Source organism: Hipposideros armiger, unplaced genomic scaffold (genome assembly GCF_001890085.2).
Source record: "Hipposideros armiger isolate ML-2016 unplaced genomic scaffold, ASM189008v1 scaffold_1129, whole genome shotgun sequence".
NCBI lineage: Eukaryota > Metazoa > Chordata > Mammalia > Chiroptera > Hipposideridae > Hipposideros > Hipposideros armiger.
In genome coordinates, this window is record NW_017732479.1 from 486779 (window position 1) to 504838 (window position 18060).

General features: G+C 52.5%; 1 protein-coding gene across 1 annotated transcript in view; it reads left to right on the forward strand.

Annotated features, from left to right (window-relative positions):
- The window catches only part of PARVB (parvin beta), a 104349-nt gene extending 86789 nt beyond the window's left edge, over window positions 1-17560 (forward strand). Inside the window, exons 10-13 of the mRNA XM_019632345.1 lie at window positions 2708-2776; window positions 9336-9437; window positions 13219-13291; window positions 14631-17560. Coding sequence (XP_019487890.1) covers window positions 2708-2776; window positions 9336-9437; window positions 13219-13291; window positions 14631-14707 — 321 coding nt within the window. The 3' untranslated portion in view covers window positions 14708-17560. The remainder of the gene's footprint in view (window positions 1-2707; window positions 2777-9335; window positions 9438-13218; window positions 13292-14630) is intronic.
- The last annotated feature ends 500 nt before the right edge of the window (window positions 17561-18060 follow it).

Genomic DNA, 18060 nt, shown 5'->3' on the forward strand with positions numbered 1-18060 from the left:
GCCTTTTTTATAGTACGGACTCCGTGCTGGGGAGAAGGTGGGAAAATGTTTGAAGTCTCTGAAATGTTTGCCACATGGATTGAAGTATAATTATAGTCAAAACGTAACTACAGTGCATAAAATTAGCGCCTTTTAACTCAATGTCTCTGCTCCCTGGGTTTCTTCCTGCCCACCCGCCCGTTTCTGCTGCCTGTTTCTGCCCCATGGGTTCTCTAGCCAGAGCCACGTGGTGGTTCAGTTCCACCCGAGGCTTTTTTTTTCAGTGTGGAAGTGTTTTTAAGCGTGTCCACCTGCTGGCTTTTGTTGGCCTCGTTACCACGAAGCTGCATTCACAGCCTGCCCAGGAAACAGGCAGCCTTTCTGGGCACAGCCACTGTGCATGTGGACGTGGCCCATTTCCCCTTAAACAGGAGCACAAAGGCCAGGCCCCTCACCACCAGCCCAGGCAGCCTGCTGGTCAAACATGGATGGAAAAACCCGTGTGAACCCGAGGCTCTGGAGTCTGGGGGCTGGGCAATAAGGAGATTCCGGGGCATCTGCCAGGAAGGCTAGTTCTCCCCCAGAGGGAATCGAGACTCACTCGCTGCCCATCAAGCCACCTGAGTACCTGCAGACGTCTCCCTGGAGAAGGCAGTGGCAGGACAGCTGTGCTTCCGCCTTTCTGTGACATCTGGGGAGTGATCACTTCTGCCCGCCACCCAGGAGAGAGTTCTTTGTGTAGGACAATGTCCCCAAACAGGTTTCTTAATGCAGGACTTCTCAGAGCCGCAGGACTTCTCAGAGCCTTTAGTATACTGACATGTGTGGAAGTTATTTTGAGACAGAACGCATTAAATTTCCGTGGAGCCCACTTGTACAAAATGCTAGTCCAGGCTGGGACATGAGATTGTTGGTCGTTGGAAACGCTTTGCAAAAGGCCTGTGGAGTCCTCCCAATGGTCCTGCAGGGCGGAGCCTTCTTAGCATGCTTGGGTCATACCTTGAGGCTGCAGAGCAGTGCCCTCCTCCCCCACGCCGGCCACATCTGGCCCTGGGACCCTGACAGAGCTGGTTCTGTGGATGATTTAAATCTGGCTCCCCCACTTACCAGCTGAGTGACCTCAGGCAGACTCTACTCCCCTGCCTCGGTTTCCCCCCCTCACAGGGGCTCCATGAGAGTAAAATGTGACCATGCACAGTACATGGTCACTAGACGGTGTTGAACATGACATAGCGAAGGTCAGCTTTCATTTTGCAGTAGATACGATGCTAATTCATTCTTTGTAAAGACATAGTGTGGGCACTGGGACCCCAGCAATGAACAAGACAAAATCCGTTCATTTGCCTGACAGCTTCCTGCTTCCAGCCTGGCCCTTCCCCACCCCGACACTGAGAGCTGCTGTGTCAGGGGCTCCCCATACCCCAGACGCACGGCAAGGGGACCCTGCCCATCTCTCCAGGTCTCTCCGGGTCACCCCGTGCCTACTCTCTCCCATCCCACCCACATCCAGCCGCCGCCTGAAGATCCCAAAGGGTTTGCCCGGGTGTTCGTGGCCGGTGCCTGCGCTGCCCACTCCCGCCACCCCAGGCCCAGCTCAGATGCTGCCTCTCTCCCACCACTTCCGGGGAGCCACACGCCTCTCCTGTGCGCCCACTGAACCTCCCCGCTAGGGTGTTTCACGTGCTTTGCTGTATCTCTCGATTTCTCTGTCACCTCCACCAGGTGTGTATAGGGAGAGCTATGTCCCAGGCTCTCCAGGGTGGGGCTCTGTGCTGCTGTCTCTGTGTCCCCAGCACCAGGCAGAGTGCCTGGCCCATAGCGGCTGCTCTGTGAATTTGAGAAGAAGCAATAAGGAGATGACATCCTGTCCAGAGATGGGGGTAGGGGGTGGGTATTGAGTTTCCATAAAGTTGGGTTTCATTGCTGAGAAAAGTTACTGGTGACAAGCTTTGAAATGCCAAAATTAAAATAAAATAAAAGTAAGAAAGAAAGAAAGACAGACTCAGATACACAGAATAAAGATGGTTGCCAAATGGGAGGGGGATTGGGGGCCTGGGTGAAAAAGGTGAAGGGATTAAGAAATACAAATCGGTAGTTACAAAATAGTCACGGGGATGTAAAGTACAACATAGGGAATATGGTCAATAATATTGTGATAACTGTGAGTAGTGCCAGGTGGGGACTAGACTTATCAGGGGATCACTGCATAAATTATGTAAATGTCTAATCACTGTGCCGTACACCTGAAACTAATATATGTCAACTGTAATTGAAAAAAGTTTTTTTAAATGCCTGCTCCCTTGAGATAAAGCCCGGGTGGATTCTCTCCGAAAACTGTGAGGGGTGTGGCCCGAGGCCACCTCTCTGCCTCAGTCTTGTGTCATTCAAGGTTACATGTAGGAGACCTTTAAAAGTTGAATTATCTGCCCTTGACGACGGTCTCCTTGCGAAGGCACTGATATGTGTGTGTGAGGGTGAGTGTGTGTGCACATGGGTTGGTGAAGAGAGGTGTGCGTTTTCTTCTCCAGATGGGGTAGGTTTAGTCATTGTCTCATTAAAACCAAGGGCTATTGTAAGAGCATTTCGTCTTAAACATGAGCCTTTTCTTGAGGCCAAGAGAGGAAGTTAGGCAAGCGTTTCGCAAAGCCAGTGATGGCGCGTGCGGAATCCGTCCCTCGGGCGGGAGCTGCCTCTCTCTCATGGTCCCTGTGTCTCTTTGCCTTGACAGTCCCTCATCACATTTGTGAACAAGCACCTGAACAAGCTGAACTTGGAGGTGACGGAACTAGAGACCCAGGTAAGCAGTGTTCTGGGTTGAAGGGTCCTTTGTCCCGTGTCGTTTCCAGCCAGCGCCCTCTCTGATCCCAGGTGGGTCCTGTGGACAAACCTGGTGCCATCTTGTTCGTGACAGGAATGGCCACCCTGCAGCTGGAATAGCTCCAGCCTCCGCCACCCTGGCCTTCTCTCAGATCCTCTGTCTTCAGTTCCTGGGGCTGCCCGAACAAACCACCACAAAACTGAGTGGCTTAGACAACAGAAATGTATTCTCTCACTGTCTGGAGGCTGAAGTCCCAGCATTGGCAGGGCTGGTTCCTTCTGAGGGCCGAGCAGGGGCATCTACTGTAGGCCTCTCTTCTGGCTCCGAGGGGTTTGCTGGTGACCTTTGATATTCATGGGGTCATAGATGTGTCACCCCGATCTCTGCCTCTTATCTTCACGTGGCGTTCTCCCTGTGTGCGTGTGTTTCCAGGTTCCCTTTTTCTGTAAGGACACTAGTCGTGTGGGATCAGGGCCCACCCTACCAACCTCATCGTAATTGATTACTTCAGTAAAGACTATTTTAACAAAGATTCACAGGGTCTGGGGGCTGGGACTCCACTACACTTTATCGGGGGGGGGCACAGTTCAACCCATTACACCCTCCAAGGTGCCATTCCACCCCCACCAAAGAGCCTCTGCATGTGCAGGCCCCTCGTTCTAGAATGTTCTGTCCCCCTGCTTCTGCCCTCCACTGTGGTCCTCACGCTTGGAGCTGGAGCTGGCATCTGGCAAGTGCTTGCTAAATATCCCTCTAATGAATGTGCACAAAATATTCTTTCTGCAGAAAGTATATGAAGTACAGTTGACCCTTGAATAACAGGTTCAAACTACGCAGCTCCACTTATACTCAGACTTTTTTTCAATAAATATACTGGAAAATTTTTTGGAGGTTTTTCTTACTAGCAGGAAGCAATCATATTGCTGCTGCTTTGTTATCAGTGCATGAATTGTTATACCTGTAAATACATAAGTATTTATTTTTCACATTATCTTTTCATTTTTGATGTGTAGCGTTAGTAATACATATAACACCTACAGTGTTTTGTATCCTATAAGGGAATATTGATGTAGGTGCTAACGATTCATCTTATAAACAGGCAACATTAACTTACGGCGTGGATAAATACAGCACACTACTGTAAATGTACTTTCTCTTCCTTATGACTTTCTTTAATAACATCTTTTGTCTAGCTTGCTTTGTTTTAAGAATACAGCATATACTATGTGGATTTTCAACTGTGAGGGGGGTCGACTCCCCTAACCCCCTCATTGTTCAAAGGTCAACTGTATACCCCCCACCTCCACTCAGAACAAAAGTAGCATCCTGAAAATATGTGTCGAGCGCTCAGCAAGCGTTAAAGACAAAATATCATTTTCCCAGGATTAGCTGGGGCTGGAATTCTGAGCCTGGCGCTCTCTCTAACGCACAGCTGATCTTTCTTCAACCCCTGGGTGATTGCATTCATCCTTTCTCTTTCTTTAACTTTCCTCATTTGCGTTTCTAATTAAAAAAGTAATTCAGGTTCATTGTGGAAATGTCTGAAAATGCCGATAAGCAAAACAAATAAAAATCATTTGTAATGCCATCACCCGGAGATACCTGCTGAGAGGCTGGCTGCAGATCTCTCCTCTGCATGGATAACGGATCACGGGGCTCTGTATTTGAAAGCAAAACATTAACAGCCGCATCGACTCAGGCATTGGGTGCAAGTGCATTTATTATTTTCAGCAGTTTACTAATATCGCACACTTAACCTCTGGGTATTTGCTGTTTGATGTAGTAACAGCCCAGAATAGACTGATTGAAAATGCCCCTTTCTCCCTCTCCACAATCTCCCTCCATCACCCTCTCCAGGGTAACTAACTATACTTCATGGTTGGATGTATATTTTTCTAGATATTTTATATGCATACATGTAGTTTTTAAACGGCAGTGGCTCATACTATACAGCTGTTTTGTAATGTGTTTTTTGTTACTAAATATATCGTGGGCACCTTTTTGCATGAGTGTGTGTGTGTGTGTGTGTGTCCCATCTTTTCTCTGTTGCCTGGCCTGTCTTTCTATATTTGTCACTTTTAATAGCTGCCTTCTATCCCATCTATGGCTGTGCTGTGCTTCATTAAGTCGGTCCCTCATGACGGGGCATTTCCTGTGCTTGTAAATCGCAGTACAGTGAGCATCTACGCTCACGCTGTTTGTGTCTTGTCTGTTTCCTCGGGATAAGCTACAAATAGAATCATTAGAGCAAAAGGAGCGACACTGAGGGTCCAAGAAGGTTTGACCGCCTGAAGCTCTCACCACAGTGCTGAGAACCCTCGCCAGCAGCTCCCGGCTGTCACTTCTCAGACGAGCCCACACACCAGTGTGAATAGCCAGATATCTTAGACCAGCGGTTCTCAACCTTCCTAATGCCGTGACCCCTTAATACAGTTCCTCATGTTGTGGTGACCCCCAACCATAAAATTATTTTCATTGCTACTTTATAACTGTAATTTTGCTACTGTTATGAATCGTAATGTAAATATCTTTTTGTTTTCCAATGGTCTTAGGCGACCCCTGTGAAAGAGTCATTCGACCCCCAAAGGGGTCACGACCCACAGGTTGAGAACCGCTGTCTTAGACCGAGACTCTAAACTTAAGTGTGCATTCAACTTTACTTACTCAGTATCGCCATTTTTTCCCTATTACCACATTATGTAAAGTAATATCTTAAAAGTATTTTTAACCACTGGTCCACCAGTAAAGACCAGTGGCCACAGAAATGCAGAGAACTTTTTTCTTTTGTTGCAATGAAATTGGATATTTTTATAAATATGTTCATCATTAAAGTCCAGCTACCCTTTTTGTGTCCTGGGCAGTTTCCTCGCTCTGATACTGAGCCAGTTAGTCAACCTCTCTGACCTTCTCTCCATATATTTAAACTAGAGACCATAGATATGGTGAGGCTTAATGGAGAATAATGCGTTTAAAGGTCGCTATTAAAAATATATACCAGGGATGACAAAAAAACGTATACAAGTGGACACTTTGGTCAGCATTGCTCAAGAAGTAGTTTGCCATAATCAGGGGTATCTGGATGCTGATGGGAACCACTTTGAGCGCCTCTTGTAATTGCAGAAGTCAAACGTGACTTGTATTCATCTTTTGTTATCAGTATATATATTGAGTATTACAATTTTAATACAGTTTTTTATTTTCTTAAAATGTGTCTACATTTTTTTGGGCACTCTCTGTATATTTTTTAAAAAATGAAGGCCGCTATTGATGATGGAGTCGCCATGATGGTGTCTTGGGGCCTCTGTGGGGTTGTCTGAGCTCGGCACAGCCCTGTCGCAGGACCCCTACTCTGTGTTTGTGAAAATAGAGGGATCTACTCCTTTCTGATAAACCACCACTCTCTGCCTGGCACTCACCCTCCTGGGCACCCCTTTCCCTTCCTGGGCCTTCCTGTCTTCATTTCCCATCTCTCCCCGCTTTCTATGACACGGTGGGCCAGGGATGGTTTAGAGATGCCATGAAAATAAGCAAGGGCTGCCCATCTTGGCCTGTGGGCAGAGCAGCACCACCGGGCAGGCGATGTGGGCAGTGTCTTCATTCACGGGCAACCCCTGGTTCCCTGGAAGTGGTCAGTGTTGATGGGAGTGGTGTCTCGGCCACACTGGCTCAGTGTCACTGGGGGCGAACTCCAGTGCGCTGCACCTGAGTGGAGCAGAAAACAGCTGTGTGGGTGCACATAACTTTTTGAAAACACTTCTGATCTCCTTAAGGCGATGAGTGAGCGATGTCTTCACGGTGTGGAAGCATGAGGCTCGTGACATGTAGGCAGAGGGTCCTTTACCAATCATACCGCGTTAAACCAAGGCCTGCGACACTCACCCTGGGACGTTCACACATCGCTCCTGGGTCCCTCTGCCCTGGGTTTGTTTCTTAGCTTCCCCGCCCCATCCCAAGTGCAGGTTTTGTGCTATTGGACGTTTGTGATTTTGATTTTTTCATCTTAAAATTGGGGGCTGGGCGGCCCGCCTAGGATGTTGGAAAGGACTGTCATTGTTTTAAAATAAAAATGCCTTTCCTTCTTCTACTTCTCATCTTACCCACTGTGGGTTGCTTAGTCTCAGGAAGCCAAGGGCCTCCTGGTGCCCAGCCCCTCACAGCTGTCCAGCTGTCCTACGTGGCCGTCCTCCAGACCACTCTGACCAGTAGAACTTCCTTTCTTTTTTTTTTAGCTGAGCCATCCTGCCACTTGTTGGCAGCTCAGCTCGGGTCGGGAATCAAACCACCAACCTGTTGCTCAGAGCTTGAACTCTTGAGCGAGCTCTTAACCAACTGAGCCACGCGGCCGGCCCTCCAGTAGAACTTTCTTGAAGGGTGGAAATGTATCACCGCACCATCCGATACAGTAGCCCCTGGCTACGTGTGGCTGTCGCGCACGTGAAATGTGGCTGAGAAGCTGATTTTCTATCCTAATTAATTTTCTGCTTTTATTAGCATTTATTTGATGATGAGTTTACTTCCAGGCCATAAGTTTTTGTTGCTTCAGTTTCTTCTGGGTTATCTTTTCCTCCTGTGCCACCTCCCCTTCTGGTTCAGGCACAGCCTGCTCTTTGTCAGTGAGGATCGGCTCCGTGTGGCAAGGGGGCTTGTGCACGGGGGAACCTGCCCACAAGCCCGGTAAGTTCTGTGCCACTATCTTGGGGGAGGCTTTGATCACCTGGCTGTGCTCAGCAAACAGAGTCTATATCGAAACCCTTATGTTCAGCATTCCTCTGTGCAGCAAAAATTCAGCACTCTGTTTGGGCCACGGACCCTGCGTCTAGCCCCACTGTTTGGCCTGGGGACACCTACCAAGCCACCGTTGTGACAACGGAATGGCACACCTTGCTTCTGTAAAGTGACATCCTTCAGACACTTGGTGGCTTCTTGGGTGTGCATCCTCTTGATGGCCTGGGCAGTTTCGCGAGTGCCCTTACAGTGAACACGAAGATTGGAACCTCCTGATTGGCATGATTTTGTGGGGTTCTCTGGGTCGAGTAAATAGCGAGCCACTTTCAGAGGTTACCTCAGGCCGCTTATGGGAAGAGCACTGTAATTAATTTTTTCTTAATTTACATTTAAGAGCTCTGGAGATTGGTTGTACAATAGTGTGAATGTACATAACAACACTGAACTGTACCCTTAAACATGGTTAGTGTGGTGAGTTTCATGTTGTGTATATTTTATCACAATTAAATTTTTTTAAACAGTGCAAGCCAGACAAAAAAGGACAAATACTGCATGGTTTCAGATGAGACACCCGGAGTCGTCAAATTCATGGAGACAGAAAGTGGGATGGTGTTTGCCATCCCATGTTTGGGGGGTGGGGGAGGGGAGTTTGCGTTTAATGGACACAGAGTTTCAGTTTTGCCAGATAAGAAAGTTCTGTGGATGGATAGTGGCGATGGCTGCACAACAACGTAAATGTACTTAATGCCACTGACCTGTGCACTTAAAAATGGTTAAAATGGTAAATTTCAAATTGTGTATATTTCACTGCAGTAAAAAAGAATCAGCAACGTTGAAGAACAAACATTTTTCGGTTCAATGGGCACATGTAGCTCGTGGCTGCCGAATTGGACGCTGCATTTCCAGACATGGGAGGAAGGCTGGGGTCCTCACGAGTCCTCGCCTTGCAGGGGACTCTGGCAAGTCCAGGCCCCTATGGGACGGCATCCCTGTCCCCTGAGGGGGTGGGTGAGGCCCTCCTTCGCCCGGTGCTGGTCAGGCCCTGGAGGTGAGGCAGGCCGGGTGGGGTTCCTGTACCTGGGTTCTGCCCTCCCCTCCGGAAACTGCTCTGCCCTGGTCAGTCTCCAGGGCTTTGTCTCTGAAAGGAACAATTGTGCCTTGTCCTGGCTACTTGGAAGAGGGGCTGTCTGCCAGGGAGCAGAGGCTTTTGTTCTAGATTCCTGGTCTCCCCCCTGTGGGTGGGAGGTGGTGCTGGGCCAGGGGGCGGGGAGACGGGCTGGGGGGGTTCTCGGCCGAGGCTTCCGGCTGCAGGCCCTTTCCCGCCAATGCCAGCCCCGCTGTTCAGGGCCCAGCTGGGATGGACCCTAGATGCTGGGATGGACACAAAGGCTCATTGTCACCAAGGCTCTAGGACGGAAAAGCCTTGTCCTGTGCCCTGAGCACAGCTAGAAGAAGTGCCACAACTGACGCTGATGGGGTGCTAAGCATGTGCTGGGCGGCGCTCCCTGCCCACCCTGAGAGATGGGAACCTGGTTGTCGTACCCCAGCCAGTAGTGGGGGATGGGCCTCGTGGCTGGGCAGTCTGGTCCTGCAGCCATGGTCCTGCTCACGCGGCCGCACCCCAGTTCCAAACACACGTCCGGTCCCAAGCGTGGCGCTTTGCTCCCAGGCTCTTCACCCAACTGCGGGCTCTCTCAACCTAACCCAGAGATAGATTGTTTTGCTTTAAAACATTTTCTTCCTCCTGCGTGGACACAGAGCATTTGCTGACTCTGCGCGCGGCCCAGAAGCGTCACCCAGTGTTTCTGTGTAGTTTGCAGATGGCGTGTACCTGGTTCTGCTCATGGGCCTTCTGGAAGATTACTTTGTCCCCCTGCACAACTTCCACCTGACCCCGGACAGCTTCGACCAGAAGGTACGTGGTGGCTCCTTCGTGGCCGTGCACGGTGTAGCGCGCCCCCGACAACTCTGGAGTCTAGCCGCGCTCTTCCAAAAATAAAAACCACACGACAAGTGACATGGCACTTAGACGTAACCCTCGGTAAAGGAGGGAGACCCGTCGGCAGTGCCTGGCACATCCCCTTGTCGGGCGCTGTGTTCGCTTCTGTGTCTTTCCCATGGGACGCGATCGTTTTTAATCATTGTGGTCAAATGTCAGTAGAGTTGCAGACCCGTCCCCTGGTCACGCCATGCGTGCGTCACGTCTGGCGTCTCCTGCTGCTTCACGAGCTTCCCAGATGACATTTCCCGTGGAGTGGCTCTGACGCCACTGTCTCCTGTCCCCCACTCTTGCATAATTGACTTGTTAAAACAATGGGATATCTTCTTGAATACATATACTTTTCATTCCTGTGGATTGTCTCTAGGAGAATTCCCCAGACAGGCGTGTTTGCATCCAGGGAGGGGCCTGACCTTTACATTTGGGTTGCCGGCTCCCCGGTGTCACCGCCCTGTGTGACTGGGCGTTTGCCTCCTGCCCGGGGCCTCCTGAAGCTCAGCCGTCCGGCAGTAGTTAGTGCGTCGCCTTTGGAAACTTAGCCTAGGGACTGACCCTATTGCTTTGGACACATGGACGTCTGTCATTTTGTTTTCCCAAAGTGCTAGACCTGTGAGTCAGAGAAGCAGACAACGCAGGCGGAGGTGACAGCCAGGGAAGCCCCCGATGACGAGGCAGTGTTTATCAGTCTGCCCACTTCTGGCACCTGGCAGGCTGCTTGCTCGTGGCCAAGCGTTCCCGTCTTGCCTGCTGAGATGGAATCAGAACAGATGAGACAGGTCCTGGCACGTTAGCATCCACCGTGAATGGCGAGAGTGTGAACGAGGGAGCAGAGGGAAGTAGCAGCACTGAGGGACCCGTCAGGAAACAGGTGGGGTGCTGTCCTGGGAACCAGAACACAGCTTGGTGAGGAGGCTCGTGCGTTTCCAGGTCTGACGTGGCTGGTGGCAGACGCATTGCTTTGGAAAGAACTTTTCTTGGTTCAAATTAAGAACGCTGGCGAGAACGGTGAAGTTCTCCAGGCCGTCTGGAATTGGGCTTCTTTCTGAGACAGGTTCTGCGCAAATGTCAGGGCCGTCACCTCCCAGCCAGGCCTTCTTCCCTTTGAAACGGGGATGAAAGCCTTTGGGAGCTGCTGCCCTGGCCTGGGAAGCGTGAGGCCTGTTCAATCCGCCTTCGCTTCTGAATGGGAGCCACAAAGGGAAGGCTAGATTAGGGGACGGCGTCCGGCACCGTGTTAGCCCGCTCACCCTGGAGAAGGGGCCTGCCTGGTGGTGTCTCTGGGCAGCTGGAGCTCTCCTAGGGGGATGCGGATTCTGGGGGTTTCTCACCCCACCCCGCTAGCCCTACCCCTGCAGTGTCTCCCCTCCTCTCACAGGGAGTAGTGGGTGTCACAGAGCTGCTGGGAAGTTCTTCGTGAGCCGTTACATTTATCCACCCCCTGGTCCTCCCGACCCCCTCACAGCCGGTGGTGTTTCCCCACTGCACAGACCTGAACTAGTCCCAAACCTTGAGCTCCCAGGCACTGTGTGATGATGTGGCCGGATGGTAGTGACATGGTCCAGAGTATCACTGAGTGTCTCCCAGGGGTCCTGAGAGGCAGCGTTGCTCTGGCACTTGGAACCTTTGCAGCAGCAGGAGACTGGAGTTCGGTGACTAAAATGGGAGATGCATCGTGGGCCTGTGTTTTTAAACAATTGCATTGGATTAAAAAAAAAATGAGACAGGACAGCTCAGACCCTTAGGTTTGTGCAAAGGGGAGGCACCCCTTGAATTATCTCAGAGGTTTGGGCACCTCCCACGGTTTTTTGTTTTACAGCCACCGTGTGAGTCTTACTCTGTGCTGGCCACTTTGCTAAGTACCTTGTGCCCATCCATCATCTTTCTGGAAGATTCCACAGTGCCTTCCCACCCCCGGAGTTGACTGTGCCTTGGAGGCTTGGAGGTTATTCCTAGAAGCAAATACCACAAAGGGCTTTAGTTTCAAGGTCCTTTCCCCTCTGTCCCCTTATCTGATTCCCTCTGTCCCCCCCGACAAGGAAACGGAATCTCAGGAGGGCCCGAGACAGCCCAAGGTGACACGGTCGGCAGGGGCAGAGCCAGAAGAGGCCCTTCCATCCAGAACCCTCTACGCCCCTCCCACCTGGCCAGGTTGTCCAAAATCCTTTGAATTGCAGAGAGAGAGAACTTTAGAGTGATCTGCTGTGTGGCTGGCCCTTGCAGCTGTGGCGTGGGGCTTAGGGGTTTGGCGTGTAGCCTGGTCCTTATGGGCCGCGGCGTCTCACCCTGCTGTCACAGTCAGGGAGGGTATCCCCAAAGCCCTGGCAGGAGCCATCTGCTGTTGTCTCTGCCCTGTCTGGGGGCCCGGGCTCAGGGCACGCTGCTCTGCTGGGGCATGAGAGGTGGCCGTTGGTGAAGGCATGGCTCTGACAGATGACAAGAGGAGGCTGGTGGCCCTTTACTGTCTGGCCATTTCCTCAGACTGCGAAGAAAGCAGAAGAAAATCTTGCTTCAGGACCAGTCACTGCTGGGCTGAGTGGCTGCAAAGTGGACTTGGAAGGAAGTGTCCCCCGAACTGTCCTCCCCGTGGGGCAGAGTGGGTTTTATGACTTACCCATGCTCCACGCTGAGCAGTTTCAAGGAGCCGTCCCCTCTAAGACGTGGGTGCCAGACTGGGACATTTCTCCCACCAATTACCTGCCTGTGCTCAGGGGGAAGGGTCCTTCAGGCCGAGGGGCCCATGGAAGAGACACTGAGAGAATGTCTGTTCCCAAGTCAGGCCGATAGCCTAGCCCAGGGGTCAGCAAACTGCGGCTCGTGAGCCACAGGCGGCTCTCTGGGTACGTTCTGTCTCAAAAGTTTGCCAACCCCTGGAAGAGCCAATCCTGCCCCTCACGACAATTTAAAAATTATTCGAGAGCCATAAAACAAATGAAATCACCATTATGTGAATAATATCCTTTAAAAATTTTATAAATGAAACTCTGATAGTTTTATTTTCATTTTCAATTTTACTTCAGAGACACATGTACGTACCCAAAGAGCCGCATGTGGCTCGCGAGCCGCAGTTTGTTGATCCCTGGCAGCTGTTCCGTCTCGAAAGTTTGCCGACCCCTGGCCTAGGCCTAAGCCTTCTTCTTGTTTCTCCCTCTTTGCCACCCTGTCTCCTCCACCTTGATGCACAGCCTGCTGTGCACGTGCACGGACGGTGGTGAGCTGTTGGCGGACGGGGTGTGATGCTCTAGGAGCAAAGGCTGCTGTGTGCTGAGGACCATGCACGAGGCTGGGTGCCCCTGGGAAGGGACTTGTTTTCTCTGAGCCTCCGTTTCCTTATCTGTAAAATGGGGTCACGGTCACTTCTCATCATGTGGATGTGCTGGGGGCCTGGAGCTCAGCAGGCACGTGGGCACCCCTGAGCCCTCGAGGGCAGGCTCTGTGCCGTCATCCTTGCATGTCCCTGCCACCCCCTGGCGATTGGTGAGGGGACTAAGGACCACCCAGGGAATGTGTGTGGCCCTCAGCAGTCATCGACACCCTCCCTCTGCCCACCTGTGCCCCGTGCTGGGTCCTCATGGGCATTTCCAAAGGCCCACTCTGTCCACACTCACTCCCATCCTGTCCTTTCAGAAGGAAAGCAGTGGGCAGTAGGTGGGCCTGGGGACAGCTTCGGCCCTGGCGCTAACTCTGGTGTCCTCTGCAGGTCCACAACGTGTCCTTTGCTTTTGAGCTGATGCTGGACGGAGGGCTCAAGAAGCCCAAGGCTCGGCCCGAAGGTAAAGCCCCACCCGGGTGCCCTTGGGGAGAGAGGGGACACTGCAGGGAAGTCAGACCTGGTCTTCGAGGTGGCTGGAAGGCCAGGCCTGCCTCTCCCGAGAGTGGGTGGCTTGCAGGCCGGGCGCTGCCGCCCTCCAGCTCCCCGCCCTCCAGCTCCCTGCCCTCCCCATATTCCTGGCTTTGGGGACCAAGACGACTGTGCTCACAGAGTCATGAATGCTGGTTCTTTAAGGATCCACTTGACTTGGAGGCTGTGGCCTCTGCCCACAGGCCTCAGGATTTAATTGCCTCTCCAGGCGCCTTGAGCTGGGGATGCTGTTTCATGCTTGAAAGGCTATGAAAGGCTTACTGCAGGTTAATGACTGTCGGGTTGGTGTCCCTCACGGCCAGCCCAGGGCGATGCTCGTGAGCTGTGAGCGCACATTTGTCCGCGAGGGGCCGGGTGAGAGCCCACCTCGCTGTCCCTCCCTTGCCGCTGCTGCAGGACCCTAACTGGAGGGAGCATCTAATTCCCGGAGGGCTTCTTAAAGAACAAATTCTGATCCTGGGGCTGCGGGATAGTCCCAGCAAGTCCCATTTCTAACAAGTTTCCAGGTGACACACATGGTCCTGGTCCGGTAACCCCACTTTGAGAATCACCACCCTACAGCGGCAGCATGAATTCTGGGCGGGAGGTCTTCACTACCCCCCCACACGCCCACCCCGGAGGCTCACCAGCCACCATTCAAGGGACAGGAATTCCATCCTGTGACCCATGAGCCCCAGCCCTCCCTAAGCCACCTGCCTGAGGTCACAGGGTATGTGAGGATAAGAACCAGGTGCCCGACTCCCAGGAGGACAGGTCCCCTTCCCACCAAAGCAGGTGTCCCAGACTAACTGGGCCCCAGGGGAAACTGACACCCAAAAGTGTCCCGCGGCAGGCCACACCATGTGTCCCACCTTGAGGGATGGGACAGCATCTGCCACCCTGCCCTGTCCCGGGCGACCTGGTCTTGTTGCAGGCCCCCGGTCCTGGCATAGGTTGGCCTGTGGGTGTTTGGTCCCCAGTAAATGTCCTCAGCTGTTGGAAACCCCACACCACTGCGACGCTGTCGGCCCTTAGACTTGTCCTGATGCAAATCCTAGAGTGGATGAAGGGGTGCCCTGTCCTGGCCGCCCCACACGCTCATCCCGCTGGTGATTGCCCGGGGATGGCACTGCCCAGAGCATCCTGGGTGTCTCCACACAACAGTTCTCTGCTGGGGACACAGGCCTGTCCCACGTGACCCCCAAGTGCTGGCACCAGGGCTTCAGGTGATCTCTCGTCCCCACCAATGGTTTCTCTGTTTTCTTCTGCAGATGTGGTGAACCTGGACCTCAAGTCCACCCTGAGGGTTCTTTACAACCTATTCACCAAGTACAAGGACATGGAGTGACGGCGGGGCAGCAGAGACCACGGTGGGAACGTCCCCCGTGCCCCGCCTTCCAGAGAGGCAGGCACTGGGCGTCCCCTCCAAGCCCCCACCTTTTCCTGGTTGTCGCTCTCCACCTCCTTTCTGTGTAATTTGAAATGCAGGGTTCTAAACACCAGTTCTTGTGTCTGAGGCCTCCTCACCTGGGGTTCCACCGGTGCGAAGTGAGTGGTTATCAGCTGGATCAAAAAATGAAAAAGAGAAAGCCCATGGGAGGGGCGCCCCGCGTTCCATTTGGTGGCACGATTAGCCGTCGCAGGCGATGAGAAAGGCACTGTCAGCTTGACTGTTCTGGGAGAATCCCTTGGGATGGCTCTGCTTGGAAGCGAAGCCTTTTTAGTCAAAAGTGTTTTGCAGTTTTAATAAGTCCCAGAGGCTTTCGCTGTGACAGGAATGTCGGCCGCGCGTTCCTGCTCCTTGGCCGCTCTGTTGTTTTCATGTGGTTTTTGCATAAACATCTAAGACCCAGATGACCTGGCTGCCACAGCCCACAGAGGGAAGGATTTGCTGAAGGCATTTCTTTATTTCTTGCTACCCTGTGGGCTGGGTCAGAGCTGGCTCTAAAACGCAGCTTGAGACGACCCCTCCGGCAGTTTCCCATCTCAGGGCCCCTGTTTGGGAATGGACGCATTTTTTAAAAACTTAAAAAGCAGTGTGTATTCGTTTGCTCAGGCTGCCTTAACAAAGCACCCCTGACTAGAGGGCTTAGACAACAGAAATGTATCCTCTCACAGCTCTGGAGGCTGGAAGTTCTAGATCAAGGTGTCAGCAGGGCCAGTTCCTCCTGAGGCCACCATCCATGTGTCCCCCTCACACGGTCATCCCCACGGTGTGTGCCTGTGTCCTCATCTCTTCTTCTTACAAGGACACTGGTCCTATTGGGGTAGGGCCTATCCCACTGACCTCATGTAACCTTAATCACCTCTTTAAAGACCCCATCTCTAAATAGTCGTGTTCTGAGGTCCTGGGGGTTTGGGCTTTAACATGTGGATTCTAGGGATGGGGGGCATGCAGCCCATAATGGGGAGATGAGGTGTTTATCTCACGCCTCCCAGAGCCTTGGCTTCCAGGGCCCCGTTGGCATCTCTGCTTGGGGTGCCTGTAAAAGGAAATGTTGATCACTTATTTACATGCTGCTCACTCTCTGCTCACCTTGGCTCAGGAGAGAAATGGGTCTCAGGTGGTTCCTGCACGGTGCCCCCCAAACCCCCTTCCCCAGCTCCCAGCTGGGGCTTTTAACATGCTGACACCCTGGGAGGCCCCCTGCCAATCAGCCTGCTTTGGGCCCTTCCCATCTCTTTGATTTTTGTCTTCCCGCCATAGATCAGAGCTGTTGAGTAACTTGTTCCTATCAAATTGAATGCGAATGCTCACGATTTAGAAAAGAGTTTAATATTCTGTCTCTGCTTTGGCTGCTTCCAGGCTGGGGATGGGTTCAGAATAGCCATTTTGATGGAGGTGTTCTCCCAGCGGGGGAAAGAAGTAATTAAAATGGCATTAATGTTGTCTCCTGCGGGACGAGTGACGTTAAAGAACAGCATTGACACAGTGACTGAGGGCGGGATGTTCTGTCCCACTTCATTTACTCACATGGAGTCACAGCACCTGGGGCCAGTGGGCCCACCCGGTGGGCTGGTTCACAGGTGGGCTTGGCGAGGGTGTCACCGATTTCTGGGGGCTGCGGCGGGGGATGAAGGAGGCAAGGCCGGGATTTGGAAAGAACGCAACCTCGGGGGTTTCAGCCCAAGGGGCCTCTGCCCATTCCATGCCATGAAGGGGAGGAAATGGGGGGCTCAGCTTCCCAGGGCAGCGAGCCCACTTAAGCCCTCCGTGTTTCAAGTGGGAGAGAGCAAGGAGCAGGAAGACGTGGGGAAGCCGTCCACGGCAGGGTTGCCTCACGCTGCTGACTGCTTGAGGCCATGGCTCCGGCAGAGGATGTTCTCTTTTATCCAAATTATTTTTTTTCAAGTTGGTTCGAAGGCGTGGGTGTGCCTTCCGCATACCATCGAAGGATGCCCCCCTGCTCTGTCCGCATCTCATTTTTTCTCCTTCACTGCCCAGTGTGGATCAGAATTCAAACGTGGCCTGGATGGATGTGTCAGGGGCCAGTTCCGAGGCAGAAGTTGGGTGACCTCTGCTGTGGGGAATGTCTTCCTGGGTGATTAGCCCAGTGTCCCTATTGGCTTGGGGACAATAGTTGTCTGGGCATGAGTTCCAGGGTTAGGGATGCTGGAGTGTCTTCTTGGGGTAGCTTGGGTTGCAGAAAAAACCCTTAATTCCAGAAAGTTCTGAACCCTTTCTCATCGGCTGACCCAAATTTCCAGTGAATTGTTTTCTCTGAAGATGGACCCTCACCCACAGGAACTGAGCGGAAGCAAGAACAAGCTCTGTAAGCCGAGTGTGAAATATTTCTCTACTTTTATCGTTTCTGGGCGTGTCACTGCCCCCCCTCCCAATGGCCTGGGGGCACCTTGTTTCCTCTTTAACAGCCACACATCACATGCATGCACCAGCCCGGCACCCATGTGTGCTGAGGTCCTGATGGGGTGTGACAAAGAGCTACATCGTTTTAAAGCGGCTGAGTCCTCTTCACCCCTTTTGTGTGCTAGTATTTTATTGTCTTTTTAACTGTTTTAAGCAATGTTTACTTTGGGTATTAAATAAAAGCCTCTCTAACCCTGGCCCACCCGGGAAGCGGACCCTTGGGCCCGCACGCTGCGCTGCAGGCCAACGCGTCCTAAGCCAAGCGCTCAAGTTAGCAAAATACCATGTGGTGTGAACAGCGTGCTGTTATTTATTGCAATAAAGAACTCATGAGCACGGGGCTGTCTGCTGCCTCTGTTTGGCTGTGATTTTTCCTTTCGTGTATTTGGCGGCCATTGATGATGGCAGCTTAGGACTCCGTGCTGGGCCACTTGCTTCCAGCACAGCCCTGCTCCCCAGAGCTGCCGCTCAGACAAGGAAGCGGACAGGAGCCAGCTCACTGCCCTGTGTGGGGCCGGGGCCCCCAGGGGCTGAGGGTTTCACGGCAGGAGCCAGCGGGAACAGAGGCTGGCACAGTCACAGCCGTGGATGAGTGATAATGAAGACCAGATCAGACCGGGGCAGTCAGTTCATTCGCCTGGTTCCAAACCAGAACGGGAGCCACCAGTGGGCAGCGGGCGGGTACAGACCCTGTAAAAGTGCTGCTACAGGGAGACTGACTCCTTGCGCTTTGGGACAAGGGACACCTAGGTGACCCACGATGGTGGCCACATCATGCTGCACGCTGGTACTGCTGTAGACCTTCCCTCCAGACGTCATGGGAGGTTTCAGGT